Source organism: Sapajus apella, unplaced genomic scaffold, assembly GCF_009761245.1.
Source record: "Sapajus apella isolate SASKATOON/1434 unplaced genomic scaffold, GSC_monkey_1.0 scaffold2, whole genome shotgun sequence".
NCBI classification, from domain to species: domain Eukaryota; kingdom Metazoa; phylum Chordata; class Mammalia; order Primates; family Cebidae; genus Sapajus; species Sapajus apella.
In genome coordinates this window covers 58,652,292-58,668,367 of record NW_022436942.1, presented here as the reverse complement: position 1 = coordinate 58,668,367, position 16,076 = coordinate 58,652,292, and the positions used below count along the sequence as shown (strand labels likewise).

The 16,076-nt window shown below is 38.0% G+C and overlaps 1 protein-coding gene across 2 annotated transcripts in view; it reads right to left on the bottom strand.

Annotated features, from left to right (window-relative positions):
* ACTR6 (actin related protein 6) overlaps positions 1 to 16,076 on the bottom strand; it is a 21,590-nt gene extending 5,514 nt beyond the window's left edge. For both annotated transcript variants that reach the window (XM_032298896.1, XM_032298887.1), the window contains exons 1-8: positions 15,893 to 16,076; positions 12,523 to 12,640; positions 11,890 to 11,958; positions 9,768 to 9,891; positions 7,340 to 7,475; positions 7,199 to 7,255; positions 5,223 to 5,321; positions 5,050 to 5,128 (exon numbers count right to left, since the gene is read on the bottom strand). In XM_032298896.1, the coding sequence (XP_032154787.1) occupies positions 5,050 to 5,128; positions 5,223 to 5,321; positions 7,199 to 7,255; positions 7,340 to 7,475; positions 9,768 to 9,891; positions 11,890 to 11,958; positions 12,523 to 12,640; positions 15,893 to 15,960 (750 nt within the window). In that variant the 5' untranslated portion in view covers positions 15,961 to 16,076. The remainder of the gene's footprint in view (positions 1 to 5,049; positions 5,129 to 5,222; positions 5,322 to 7,198; positions 7,256 to 7,339; positions 7,476 to 9,767; positions 9,892 to 11,889; positions 11,959 to 12,522; positions 12,641 to 15,892) is intronic.

The following is a 16,076-nucleotide window of genomic DNA, read 5'->3' as shown; positions in this document are numbered from 1 at the left end:
AAGTCCATGGTCCTTATCCTCGAAATTACCTTATAATGTGAATTTTATATGCATGAGGCCTATGTATAACAAACAAACTTTAAACAACCATGACTCATATTTTCTTGTTATTTATTTTCTGCTAACCCACCCATTCTGTGAGCTGTAGCTGATTGGGCTAGAAAAATAATCTCTCTCCACAATATTCTAGATCATTAAAATAATGGTCCCTCTCAATTTTACAACTATCAGCTTTCCTAGATTCAGTTAAAGACATTCCTTTCATTTGACTTATAAATGCAGTTGTCCTCTCATAAAAGGATAGGTCCCAGTTCCTTATAAGTATAGAAACACTTAAAATATATTAAAATATTAGCAATGTATTATTAAAGAGTAATAAATAAAGAATATTATAGATTCCTTAATATAATCAGCCATCCACTATTCAGATTTCAGCTTCCTGAGAGGTTTTTTCTGATGTCCAAATAAAGGATCCTTCACCATTCTCTATCACCCAATATTATCCTCTTGGCTTATACTGTTATTTACCATCACATATCCACTAACTAGCATTAAAAAAGTACCTGGTACACAGTAGCTACTCAAATTCTTGAATAACAGCATGCAAGACAACAGCATGTCATTCATTAAACATATTACATACATGAACTGCACTCTCATATAACCCTGTAAGATGGGCATATTTTCCTTTTAAATTAATGATGCAATTAGGCCCTGCAAGGCTACATTACTTGTTCAAGGTCATTCACATCATAACCCAAAGCACATACAAAATATTCCTTCCACTATACTACCACTCATAACCTGGGTATAAATAGTTAGATTTTGATCATTTGGAATTCCATGCTCAAAATATTATTTTTAAATAAAAATATCCTGAAAAGTATATAATATTCAAATACTCTAAGAAGACCAGAAAACTATAAATCACTGTTAACCCAAAATACTGCTATAGTAACAAAGAGAAAAATATTATGCCTCATAGAAATATTCTTCCTTCTTAAGCAGAATGGAAAATCTTTCCTATGAATTTATAAATTCATTAAATTCCAGCCACTCATTGGCTTGAGTTTAAGGGATATAACTAATTTGTCAACATTCAAAGTAACCTGAGATAGATGCAGACTTGGAGAATTTCAGTTGACAAAACATTAGACGTTACCTAGTTTATAGTCCTATGTGACAGAAGAGGATCATGTGACTTATTCTGGATCAAATGACTAGGGGAGAGAGTCAGAACTAGAAATCCTTGTTAAATGTTAGCACTAAAGCCATTAACTATTAACATGTAATCTGGAGGCAGGGCACACTGGCTATGCATATAATCCCAGTACTTTAGGAGGCCAAGGTGGGAGGATCACTTGAGCCTAGGGGTTGAGACCAGCCTGGGCAACATAGATGAGCGTGGTAGCTCATCTCTACAAACAACTTTTTAAAAACTTAGCCAGGCTTTGTGGCCACCACCTGTGGTCCCAGCTACTTGGGAGGCTAAGATGGGAGGATCACTTGAGCCTGAGAAGTCAAAGCTGCAGTGAGTTGTGATCGTACCACTGTGCTCCAGCCAGGGCTACAGAGCGAGACCCCCATCTCAAAACAAGACAAAAAATGTAATCTGGTATAAGTAGTTTTTTTTTTTAAGAGTATAATTTAAAAAGACTTTTATTTTAGACATAAACGAAACATATAAGTGTCACTAGGAGCTGCTACTTTAGGTCATGTGTCAATGTAAGTCATGATTACTACATAGCCCTCATAAAGTTAGTTCCAGTACAATTAAAGATATGGTCAGTTTATGTTATATTAGCTCTGTAGAAAGTGGTAATCAATAATGAAGATTATTTTCTCAATTTAGCTCGGTCAAATTCATTACACTTTAGTAGGCTTCCTTTCTGATAAGAAAGAAAACTGGAATTTCTATCGGTTGTTATCTGTAATGATATTACAGACCTTATTTTTATTGCTATTGTTACTACCATTAACATTAAAGCTATAAAATCAAGTATGTAACTTTTTTCCAACTACTTAAAAATATTCTTAAAACTATCAGAGTTCAAGTGTTAATAAAATCCTAGGAATAAAGGCTCTCAGATAAATGTTCATTTTAATCAAGTATTAAAATGGAAACAATATACAAAAATCTCAATATATAAAATATAACTGTTTCTAAGTCTTAAAAAAATTAAGATGATTTAACACAGACTCTGAATAAGGTATTCATTTTTAACAAAATTGACAAGAAACATTTGCTGTAACACTGTATCATCTGCCAAAACCCCAGTCCCAACAGACTTTGTCCACTCATCTGCTATCAAAATACAAATCACATATGAGAATCAGCAAGAGTCTATCCTGAGTAAATGAAGTACAGTCCATAACCAGATCTGTTCACAAGGTCACAAGCCAATAAAAAAACCTTATATGGCTTCTGCCTTTTCTAAAGATGAGTAAAGTAATGGTTAACTGGGAGAATGACCACACCTCTACTGGCTCATTGCATAAGGTACTGACTCAAGAAAACAAGGCTTATAATTTGGCAAGGAAGAACCTGGCAAAGTTTAGAAGAAAATGTCCAATAAACAAATAGGTTGTCATTTGCAGGGAATGAGAATCTTTCTAAATAAAAAAAAATTTCCTAGTTGACTATCCAATCATCTGGAAGAGGTTTTAAATTTTCAAACTTATGAAATAAGCAATTCTAGGAAGAGGAACTGAGAATATGGATACATGTTTTGTTTTGTTTTGTTTTGTTTTGAAGTGCCCCAAGAGATTCTAATGATCAGTCAAGTTTGAAGAGACTGGAAATCACTGAGATTTTTACTCAGAACCATCTCTGCAGATATCAGGATTACTTTACCTCCATTAACCCTAAAGAGTACCATAAATTTTCCACAAGGTATCGGCTATAAAAAATGATAATGATCAAATGCATCTAGTAAGAAAGAGGTTTGGTATTTAAATGTTTGGGGCAGTTTTCCCTGTCTTGTAAAGAAGAAAAAAAGATATACCTTCCATATCCTAGCTAGGACTTGGGCTTCCACAGTTTCTCTCTACCTGATGCATGCCTAGGCAACCTTATCCCATAATCCATCTCAATTCCCATTTCTGAAAGCCAGCCTAGGTCCTTTCATAAGGATCTGTTTCATTTTTTGTTTGTTTTGCTTTTAAAGAGACAGGCTCTAGCTCTAATTGCCCAGCTCTAGAGTGCAGTGAAATGATCATAGTTCACTGTAGACTCGAACTCCTGGGCACAAGTGATCCTCCCACCTCAGCCTCCTGAGTATACATGTGTGTGACACCATGCCCAGCTAATTTTATTTTATTTTATTTTATTTTACTTTTGAGACAGGGTCTCACTTTGTTGCTGAGGCTGGTCTCAAACTCCTGGCCTCAACCAATCCTCTCACTTCAGCCTTCCAAAATGCTGGAAGTATAGGTAGGTGTGTGCCACCACACCCAGCCTCCAGGATCTGTTTGTAAGAACATAAAAGGATGATTTCAGTTTTATAAGTCCCCAAGTAGTCTCTGAACTCTCATTCATACTTCACCTCAATAATCTGGCCCCCAAAAAATTCGTTTTTGTTTTCAGTCATACTAAGTATAAATAATTATATAAAACCCATGTATTCACCAACCAGCTTTATGTAACTTTACAGATAAGCTGACACTCTCTTATTTGGTGTTTTATCATTCACATAGTTTTTTATACTTTTACTTCATATTTATGTAAACCTTAATAACATATTATTCTCACAAAAAAGAGAACATATATTATTACTCTACATAGACTGAAAGTATACACAGCTTTCTAAAATGTGCTTTTCTATGAAAATCAGATTTCTGAGATTTATCCATGCTGTTTATATAGCTCTACTTAATTAACTACTGCTTATTATTTTATTATATGAACATATCAAAAATTATTCTCCTTCCATTAGTGGATATCTAGGCAGGTCTCAATTTTTCACTATTTTAAAGTACACTGCAATGAATATTATCATAAATGTCTCCTTTTGCAAATGTGCTTATGTTTCTGATCAAAGATTTTTAACTTCTCAACAGTCCTCAATAAGCTGGTAACCAGAAAGGCAAACTTCACATTTACCTAAACACAGAAGTAATTTTATCGGAGCTTATCAAAGATAAATAGTAATTATTTTGACATCCACGACAAACTGCTTCTTGACACTTTGAAACTCCACTGGATTTTGCCCTCTTCTAATCTAATTATAACAGACCAAACCGGAGTGAAATTTGGCCCTGGGTCAGCTATGTCAATAATTTTCACAATAAGAAAATAACCAATTTCTAACTCGATTTAAACAAATTTTTAAATAAACAAAAATGAGTTAACTATAATATACATAATGATACTGTTTATCTCCAGATTTGTCCCATGTGCTATCTTTTGGCTGAGAGTTCTTTTTCTAAATAAATTTACTAAGAAATTTATTAATCAAATTTCACTTTTGCCTGGTGAAATGGCCAACAGGAAGCTAGTCATCAACAATTCACTAAGGGCCAGGAGCAGTGGCTCATGCCTGTAATCTCAACACCTAGAGCCAAAGCAGGAGGATCATTTGAGCCCAGGAGCTCGAGATCAGCCTAGGCAACAATGTAGGTGCCCATCTCTACAAAAAAATACAAATATGAGCTAGGTGTGGTGACGCAAGCCTGCAATTGCAGCAACTCTGGAGGCTGAGACAAGAGGATCACTTGAGCCTCGGAGGTCAAGGCTATAGTGAGTGCTGTGATCACACTATTGCACTCTAGCCTGGGTGACAGAGAGAGATGCAACAACAACAACAAAAGCCAAACAAAAGAAAAAACAACTCTCTAAGGCCCTGCCAATCCCAGCTGGATGTGAAATTCTTCAAGTGAGAGGTGATCACTCGAAATATCATTGATTTATTTTTATTTTTATTTTATAATAGAGACAGGTTCTTGCTTTGTTGCCCAGGCCAGTCTCTAACTCCCATCTTGGCCTCCCCAAGTGCTGGGATTATAGACATGAGCCACAGCAACCAGCCATGGATGGTTTTTAAAAATTACCTTACAGAAGCCCTTTTTAATTGTACTGAAGTCAGGCAAGACATAGTCTATCATTACTGTATTTTCTTCTCCTTTCAACCTGGAAAACAAAATTGAGATTTATGAAATATTCTAATTATGTGTAATATCCCCAACAATCTACTTTCCAATTCTTAAATTATCATTATACATACTTTGCAATATCCATGTCTCTATAAAAATCCTGAGACACATAGCATACATCTTCTTTCACTTGATTAATCACATGTGTTTCATCCATAACATGTAGCTGCCTAACAGAAATAAAAGTTGCAAAATTTGGAACAAACAATTACATATAATTCACAATTATCCAAAATTTTTTTTTCTGGAATTAAATTTTCAGGCAACTGATTTTTTGAAATATTAAATTCTTGAATGTGTAAAATAATTTTAACCTTATGGAATACTCTCACTTCCATTAATTTCTACACTATTCCTCTGAGGGCAGGTATTAGTCTAGTTTATAGGTAAGGAAACTGAAAACAAAGGTGTTAAGTGGGAAGGTTTTTCTAACTAAAGAGTAAACTTCCCCCACCAAACCATTCTGAATAGAATCTTGCTACACAATACTTTAACTCCATGCACTTTCTTTTCTGATTATGTAAGTATTGTTGAGTCAGCACATAATACCAAGCACATATAAGCTGTTTAATAAATATCTGACAAGTAAATCAAAGAAAACATTGGCTTACTATAGAAATAAACATGTTTAAAAATAAAAACTTTTTGATCTTCCAAAGTGCTGGATTACAGATATGAGCCACTGCACCTGGCCATAATTATTTCTAATGAAAAAATTGCTAAATGTATGGCATGACTGGGCATGGCCATGCCAGTATTCATTCTCTCACCAGTATCCTTTAAAACATATATGTATATTATTTTAAGCTGATATGTGATAATTATACATATTTCTTGGGTACACAGTGATGTTTTGCTGGGTGCTGTGGCAACATCTGTAATCCCAGCACTTTGGAAGGCTGAAGCGGGAGGATAGCTTAAACCCAGGAGTTCAAGACCAGCCTGGGAAACATAGCAAGAACCTGTCTCTACAAAAAAAATACAAAAAGTAGCCAGGTGTGATAGCACATGCCTGTGGTCTCAGCTACCGGGGAGGCTGAGGCAGGATAACCGCTTGAGCCCAGGAGTTGAGGATGCAGTGAACCATGAACACACCACTGCACTTCAGCCCGGGTGACAGAGTGAGACCCTGCCTCAAAATCAAAAAGAAACCCATACAGTGCATCAGATCAGGACAACTAGAATATCTATCACCTTAAACATTTATCTACTTTTTTGTGTTGGTAACAGTCAGTATCCTCCTTCTAGTTATCTGAGACTATAACGTTCTTGCCAAGCTCAGGGGCTCAAAATGCAGGTCAGTAATCCCAGCTGCAAAGTGAGGCTGATGTAAGAGATCCCTTGAGCCCAGGAGTTTGAGACCAGCCTGGGCAACATTGCAAGACCCTGCCTCAAATAACAATAATGGTAATAATAAAATTGTAAAAAGAAAACAAAAAGGAACTAACATTCTTCAAATAACAAACATATAGCAATGGAAAGCCAATCAGTGGCCGCCAAGGGTCAGCAACACTGTGGGGGAGCACATAAGGGAGCAAAGGGATGCTGATGGTATGATACCATCCAAAGTTAATGTAACAAGAAATTGAGAGTTAAAAATTCTGCTTATGCTTTAAATACAATAAAACTAAAAATAGTAACATAAGTTATATCCATGTACAACATTTACAATTTTTTTTTTTTGAGAGAGTCAGTCTTACTCTGTTACCCAGGATGGAGTGAAGTGGTACCATCTAGGCTCACTGCAACCTCCACCTCCTGGTTCAGGTGATTCTCATGTCTCAGCCTTCCAAGTAGCTGGGATTACAGGGCACCACCACACCTGGCTAATTTTTGCATTTTTAGTATAGGTGAGGTTTTGCCATGTTGCCCAGGCTGGTCTTAAACTCCTGGCCTCAAGTGATGCACCCATCTCAGCCTCCCAGTGCACTGGGATTATAGGTGTGAGCCACATGCCTAGTCTTAAAAGTAAGGAATAATCTTAAATTACTTAAAAAAGTTAATCCCCAGAGCCCCATCCTCCCAAAGAACTGAAGATAAGCATCACCTGTAAGATATGATCTCCTTTAGATGATTGGTTAAGAGTTTTCCTCCCACATTTATCCTGAAAGGATATTTCAAATTTGATTACTGCACATATCATTCTGTTTAATCTTTAGAAACAACATGAAAATTAAATGCAACTCACCGAATAATTGCTTCTTTTTTCTTTTTACTTCTACAATAAGGAACTATATGTGTAAAGGAATATCCACTATCAACAATGATACAGCATAATTCAGAAGGATTATCTCGGAAATATCTATGTGCACTGAGAGCCCCAGCTATTTAAAAAAAGATAAAGAAAAAAATGAATAAAAATACAACACTAGTTTAAAGCAATTAAAATGGTAGAAAACAAAGACAAGCATGAAGCCAAAAATGTTCCCTTTCATTACAAGAAAAATGTTAATTTATAATACTATTCGTAACTGTCAAAAGATCTTTATAGTGTTTTTAATTTAATTTACTTACATAGTAAACATAATAAAAAGGTAAATATTCACTCCAAGGTTTAAAATAATTACTCCAACAGCAGCTCATTTTAACTGATCATTTATTACATGCCAGGCTCTATTCTAAAATCTGTATAATGTATAATACGTGTGTTAATACTCACAACAATCCCATTTTACAGATAAGGAATCTGAAGCTCAGAGAAGTTAAGCAATGTACTCAAAGTCACACAGTTAAGAAGTACCAGAGCAAGGATTCAAACCTAGGCAGTGTGTCTTTGGAATAGGGTTTCTCAATCTCAGAACTACTGACATTTGGGGTTGGATAACTCCTTGTTGTAGAGGGCTTTCTTATGCTTACAGGATGTTTAACAGCATCTTGGCCTCTACTCATGAGATGCCAGTAACGTCTTCCCAGTGGTAAAGATCATGGCTCACAGCAACCTTGACCTCCTGGGTTCAAGTGATCCTCCTGTCTCAGCCTCTCCAGTAGGTGGGACTATATGCATGCACCACCATGCCTGGTTAATTGTTTAATTTTTCTTTTGTAGAGATGGGGTCTCACTAGGTTGACCAGGCTGATTTGAAACTCTTAGCCTAAAGTATTTCTGCTGCCTTGGCCTCCCAAAGTTCTGGGATTATAGGCGTAAGCCACTGCACCTGGTTGAGATTGTGCCCTTAACCACTGCACATACGGCTGCTTTTATGGACTTAAATTCTGAAAGTTAAATATTTAAATACTTTCATTGTACACAATCATGCCATGTAATCTAAGCCTTGCTTATAGATGATATTTACAGATTGTTCTCCCTCACACCAGCAGCCTGGGCTACTAACATTATTTAAAACAGTAAGATTTGGGCATGGTGCTGTGGCTGACACCTATAATCCCAGTACTTTGGGAGGCCAAGGTGGGAGGAACACTTGAGTCCAAGAGTTTGAGACCAGCATGGGCAACAAAATGAGACCCTGTCTCAACAAAAAGTAAACAAATTGCCAGACGTGGCAGCACACACCTGTGGCCCCAGCTACTTGGGAGGCTGAGGCAGGAGGATCCCTTGAGCCTGGGGGGTAGGAGGACGCAGTGAGCCATGTTTGTGCCACTGCACTCTAGCCTGGGCAACAGAGCAAGACCCTGATTTAACAAAAACAAACAATAATAATAGCAAACACATAAATGACAGAAAAGACAACTACCTCAGAATCTTTCAGAAGTGAGAAATATGTGGCTAGTAACTTCATTAGAAATAAATATTAGTAAAAAGTTAAAGTGAGTGGTATCCGACTATATAATCTCTAAGGGTCCATTTAGTTTTAAAATTCCAAGTCTTGCCAGGTGCGGTGGCTCACACCTATAATCCCCGCACTTTGGGAGGCAGAGGCAGGTGAATCACTTGAGATCAGGAGTTCAAGACCAGACTGACCAACATGGTGAAACTCCATCTCTACTAAAAATACAAAATTAGCTGGGCATGGTGGCACACACCTGTAATCCCAGCTACTTGGGAGGCTGAGGCAGAAGAATCACTTGAACCTGGGAGGCCGAGGTTGCAGTGAGCCAAGACCGCTTCATTGCATACCAGCGTGGGCAACGAGACCAAAACCTCTTCTCAAAAACAAACAAAAACAATTCCAAGTCTTAATTCCTTAAAATCTAAAAAATGCCACTTAAGTTCCAGTATTCTGGAACTTAAAGAGTTTCTTTACTCAGTTCATATCATATTCACTTTTCATATAACTCAATTCTTTTTTTTTTTCCTGAGACAAGATCTCACTCTGTCATGCAAGATGGCACAATCACAGCTCACTGAAGCTTCAACCTCCTAGGCCCAAGAGATCCTCCTGCCTTAGCCTCCTAAGTAGCTGGGACTACAGGTGTGTGTCACCACGCTCAACTAATCTTTGTGTTTTTTTGTAGAGATAGGGTTTTACCATGTTGCTCAGGCTGATCTCAAACTCCTAAACTCAAATGATCTACCCACCTCAGCCACCCAAAGTGATGGGATTACAGGTGTTAGCCACTGCACCAGCCAAGAATGCCACTTAGTATTTTGGAACTTTATGTTAACCTATTCATATCCATAGTCATATAACTCAATTTCAGTGAAAACTTGAACTCACCATTTACTCTTAATACTGCTTGGAACTGGTATTCTTCAAATAGAATTTCATTCATTGATTCTTGAATTGAAGTGAAGTTAAAGTATGGTTCAGTGATAATAATATTAGTATCTAAAAAATCAACCTACAGGGGAAAACATTCCAAAATGTTTTATAATTTGTAGTGATAATTAATACCTGTTTTACATATACAAACAAAATTAATCCTCACAATAATCGTGATAAGTCTCATTACTATCCCCATTTAATAGATGAGCAAACTGAGGCACAGAAAAGTTAAATAAGTGACCAAAGTTCATAGAGCTATTTAATGACAGAGCTAAGATTTGAGCCCAGGGAGTCTAGTTACAGATTCCAGGTACTTAACTATTACATAATTTTATCTCTCTTAGAGGTAGTATTAAGATGCCATCCAGGCATAGTGGCTCATGCCTATAATCCCAGCACTTTGGGAGGCTGAGGTGGGTGGATCAACATAGCAAGACACCATCTCTACTAAAATAATAATAAAAAATAAAAATTAGTGGGGCATCTCTAAAAATAATAATAATAAATAAAAATAAGCGGGGCATGGCAGTGCATGCCTGTAGTACTAGCTACTTAAAAGGATAAGGTAGGAGAACTGCTCCAGCATGGGAGACTGAGGCTGCAGTGAGCCATGATTGTACTACTGCATTCCAGTCTGGGCAATGGAGTTAGACTCTGTCTCTAAAAAAATAAGAGAAAATAAAATGTTACCAAGAAATTGCTTAAAGATAATTGTGGAAAAATTAATGAATGATATAACGAGTACTGGAGCTATTGTTATGTTTCTAAATAAAAGGAAAACAAGGCCAGGTGCGATGGCTCAGACTGTGTATCCCAGAACTTTGGGAGGCCAATGTGGGCAGATCACCTGAGGTCAGGAGTTTCAGACCAGCCTGGCCAACATGGTGAAACCCCATCTCTACTAAAAATACAAAAAAAAAAAAAAAAAGCCAGGCATGGTGGCGTGCGCCTGTAGTCCTAGCTACTGAGAAGGCCAAGGAAGGAAAATCACTTGAACCTGGGAGGCAGAGGTTGCAGTGAGCTGAGATAACGCCACTGCACTCCAGCCTGGGCAACAGAGCGAGACACCATCTCAAAAACAAAAAAAAAAAAAAGAAAAAAAGAAAAAAACAGGACAGGACAAGACAAAGACAAGGACAAAACAAGAAAAGAAAATGGGGCTGGGTTTGGTGGCTCTCGCCTGGGTGGATTGCTTGAGCCCAGGAGTTTGAGATCAGCATGGGCAACATGGTGAAACCCCATCTCTATTAAAGAAACAAAAAAAATCATATTAAAAAAAATACTTGCAGATGTTTTATTTCTTTGTTTATTCATTTATTTTGAGACATAGTCTTACCCAGGCTGGAGTACAGTGGCACAATCTTGGCTCACTGCAACCTCTGCCTCCTGGGTTCAAGCAATTCTCCTACCTGAGCCTCCCAAGTAGCTGGGATTACAGGTGCATAGCCACCATGCCTGGCTAATTTTTGTATTTTCAGTAGAGACAAGGTTTTACCATGTTGGCCAGGCTGGTCTCAAACTCCTGACCTCAACTGATCCACCAGCCTCATCCTCCCAAAGTACTGGGATTACAGGTGTGAGCCACCATGCATGGCCTGCAGATGTTTTAAATTAAAAAAAAAAAAAAGAAAAAAAAGAAAAAGGGCAAGAAGCTTAAGATATTCAAGTTTATGTATTCTCTCCCACACATTCTTGAGAATTATTAAAACTTGAACATTTTCTCTGTATACCTATAATCACATTATAGATATTAAAAGCACAAAATCCTCTTGTAATATTCAATATTTAGATATGTAAGCAAAAATGATTTACTGTGAAAATTAAGATGATATAGTGAATTGATCTAATAATAGAAATCTGAAGTCAAATTTTGAGTTTCATATAGACTATATTCAACCTCCACTTCAACACAGAAATTCTACTCACTTGCATTTATTAAATATTAATTTTAAAAGTGGCTTAAATATGTGCTGAGAACATAGACATAAGTTTGTAAATCTTAAAATATAAGTTCTAATTTTTCATTACAAAGAGACATGGAAATAGAATTTGAATACATACTCTAATTTGTTACCTGATACATTTCTTTTCCAAAAAGGTAATCCCAAACTTGTCTTTGAACATCCCAATTCACCAAGTAGCCCTAAAAAATGTTTTTATAAATTTAATTATCAAGAATATTTTAATAATTTAAAACAATCAGATTCTAAATATTTGAATAATGTTTAAAAATCATATTTTAAAGCACTGATTTCTATCTTTGGTTATTATTTCCAGTGTGATGCTGTATGAATTTCAAACTGATTATATTAGTATGCTTTTCTCCTTTAAACAGTTAAAAAAAAAAAAAACCCTCAAATAAACAATAACTAAAATGGTAGGGGTTCAAAAGACACACCAATATATAGAGTTGCCTCCCTATACTTATGTTCTTAAATTAATGTGTGCATACAACTTAGATTTAACCTAAGTAAAAACCAGTACTCACAATAAGTAACTAAATCATAGTCATTTATTTTTACTCAAACAATTAAATTCTAATTTTTGGCTTTAATTAGACTGTAGTTAAAATGTAAGTCACCTTTTTTTCAGAGACCTAAAAATATTTTCATACATATATACACACAGCCTTTTCTAAATACAATTTAAAATGATCTCAAAGTTTAGGTCTACAATGCTAGAAATGAAACATAATTAATTGGATTACCTTTTGAAAAGGAAGGATGTAAAAGAGTCCAGAAGGATCTTTTATTTCATCTATCTGGTTGGCAGTAAAAGTTTTAAGACGTACTGTTTTTGACCGGAACTGACAATTAGGAATAACCCTAGAAATAAGGAAACAAATAATTATTCCCTAAATATTTAGCTCACCAAAACACCCTTACTTAACCATTACTCTTGATGCCAAAAGATTAGTGTAGCCTAAGATTGGTATATCCAGTGTTTCTCACTCTGTCTTAAAATAATACAAAAGGCTGGGAGTGGAGGCTCATGCCTATAATCCCAGCACTTTGGGAGCAGGATGATCACCGGAGACCAGAAGTTCAAGACCAGCCTAGACAACATAGCCAGATGCTGTCTCTACAAAAATAAAAAATAGGCCAGGTGTGGTGATTCGTGCCTGTAATCCCAGCACTTTGGGAAGCAAAGGCGGGTGGATCACTTGAATTTTTAGGTCAGAAGATCGAGACCAGCCTGGCCAACAGGGTGAAACCCCATTGCTACTTAAAAAAAAAAAAAAAAAAATTAGCCAGGCATGGTGGCACATGCCTGTAGTCCCAGCCACTCAGGAGGCTGAGGCATGAGAACTGCTTGAACCCAGAAGGCAGAGTTTACAGTAAGCCAAGATCGCACCACTGCACTCCAGCCTTGGTGACAGAGCAAGACTCTGTCTCAAAAAAATAATAAAAAAATAAACAAAAATCAGGCAGGCATGGTGATGAGCAACTATACTCCTACCTTCTTGGAAGGCTAAAGCAGGAGGATTGCTTGAGCGCAGGAGTTTGCAGCTGCAATGAACTATAATCCCACTACTGCATTCCAGCCTGGGTGGACAGAGCAAGACCTGTCTCTATTTTTATTTATTTTTGAGATGGAGTCTCACTCTGTCACCAGGCTGGAGTGCACTGGCATGATCTCTGCCCACTGCAACCCCTGCCTCCCAGGTTCAATAGGTGCCTACCACCACACCCGGCTAATTTTTGTATTTTTAGTAGAGATGGGGTTTCACCAAGTTGGACAGGATGGTCTCAATCTCTTGACATTGTGGTCCACCTGACTCGGCCTCCCAAAGCGCTGGGATTACAGGCCTGAGCCACCTCGCCCAGCCCCTGTCTCTATTTTAAAATAATAATAAAAGAAAAATGCCCTCCCTTTTTTTTAAGTTCAATATGTAATAAGTTCTATACTGGACCCTTTCTTTTTCCAGTAATCCTCAAGAAATCCTTACAGGTAAGTATTGCTTCTGTCACTGCAGAGATGAAAGCTACTGCTTTGGTAAAGGTCCTAGTCTTTCTTGCTTTAACACAGAAAGTCTTAATACCATTTGAATTAAAGATTCATAAGTTAAAAATTATGCCTATAAAAATTAAGTTTTCATGAAGCCAAAGACCTTCAATCAGCAAGATGCTGTGGGGCAGGGGTTCCCAATCCCAGGGCTTGCGGTCCAGTACCTGTCCGTATAGGCTGTTAGGAACCGAGCCTCATAGCAGGAGGTGAGCACTGGGATTGGGGGTGGCGAGCATACCACCTAAATTGAACCTCCTGTCACATCAGCCGTAACATTAGATTCTCATAGGAGCACAAACCCTATTTTGAACTGCGCATATGAAGGATCTAGTTTGTGCACTTTTTGTGAGAATCTAATACCTGAAAACCGTTTCATTTCAAAACCATCACCCACACCCATGTCCCCATCCCCATGTTAAAACCGTCTTCCATGAGGCCCAGGGCTGTGGCTCCTGCCTGTAATCCCAGCACTTTGGGAGGCCGCGGCGGGCGGATCACCTGAGGTCAGGGGTTCGAGACCAGACTAGACAACGTGGTGAAACCCTGTCTCTACTAAAATATACAAAAAGTAGCCAGGTGTGGTGGTGGACACCTGTAATCCCAGCTACTTGGGAGGCTGAGACAGGAGAATCGCATGAAACCGGGAGGCGGAGGTTGCTGTGAGTCGAGATTGCGCCATTGCACTCCAACCTGGGTGACAGAATGAGACTCTATCTCAAAAAATTTTTTAAAAGTCTTCCATGAAAACAGTCCCTGGTGCCAAAAAGGTTGGAGGCTGATGCTGTTACAGGGTACAGAAGTAGCAACTATTTTTTAAATGATTGCTGCCTGCCATGAGCTTACAATCTGGTTTGGAAGACAAACTAGAGCCATTATCGATTATACACACATGTATGTATACATACAAACGTGTCTGTATATGTATATGAGATGACATTAGGATAATACTGTAAAAAAATGTTTTGTACCTGCTTATTTCACTTATAATACTGTCAGCATTTTCACTACATGTTTAAATATTCTTTGAATACATAATTTTAAGAATCTGCATTTGTTATCAAGCTCATATTTGTATTATGATATATTTAGCCAATCTTGATTATTTAGCTTGCTTCCCATTTTTTGGCTATCTGTACACAATGTCTATGAATAATATAAAACATCCTTGTAATTACTCCTATCAAATATAGTACTTATAATTAATTATCTAAGTAATAATAGAATTGCTGGGTCGGCTGGGTGCAGTGGCTGACGCCTGTAATGCCAGCACTTTGGGAGACCAAGGCAGATCACTTGAGGCCAGGGGTTCGAGACCAGCCTGGCCAACAAGGTGAAATCCCGTCTTTATTAAAAATACAAAAAATTAGCCGGGAGTGTTGACGCACCCCTGCAATCCCAGCTACTCGGTTGGCTGAGGCAGGAGGATCGCTTGAACCAGGGATGAGGAGGAGTCTGCAGTGAAGCAAGATCGCACCACTGCACTCCAGCCTCTGCGACAATGATAAGGACACACATTGCCAAAACATTTTCGAGAAAGATTGTAACAATTGACATTCCTACTCAGTTTGATTTCTCTCTTTCATTTCTTTTTCAAAACACCAGTAGTTTTAACTAGGTCGGCCAGTAGGCCAAAATCTTCAAAGCCTCTAGGTCCTAGGACCGTGATTTTTAGACTTTTGAGGGGTCATAGACCCCTTTGAGAATCCAATGAAACCTATAATCTTGTCCCAAGGCAAATCCACAAACACCCAAACACGCTGACCACAGTTTCCCAAGGCCAATGAACTTCTGTCAGGAAAGCATCTCTAGAAGCCTATCTTCCACGGCTATTTCCTGTTACGAAATAAAACATACATCCCACTTCCGGGGCTCGCAACCCAAAACTAAAACCAAAATCAATTCCAGTTCAAAGCATCACAACCACCCACCCAGCTCCAACCAGGGCATCCCTCTGGCTAAGTTAGGGCGGCGCGGGGGCGTCTGCAATTCATTGATGTCCGGAGATGAAACGTAGCACATGACACCACTAGGCGTATATATCCTGTCCTTCGGAGAAAGAAAGCACTTACGACACATTATCATGGCTGTAACCGATTTTAGCGTTGTAAGCTCCGTTATCCAGCACTAGGGTCGTCATCTCAGCACCGACCACACCGCAGCTGCCGTTGTGTTCCCTTTCCGACTCCTCTGCTCGAGCTTTTTCCGGTACTCTATGGTTTGTTGGGCGGAGCGTTAGTTAGGACGCGGGTCTGG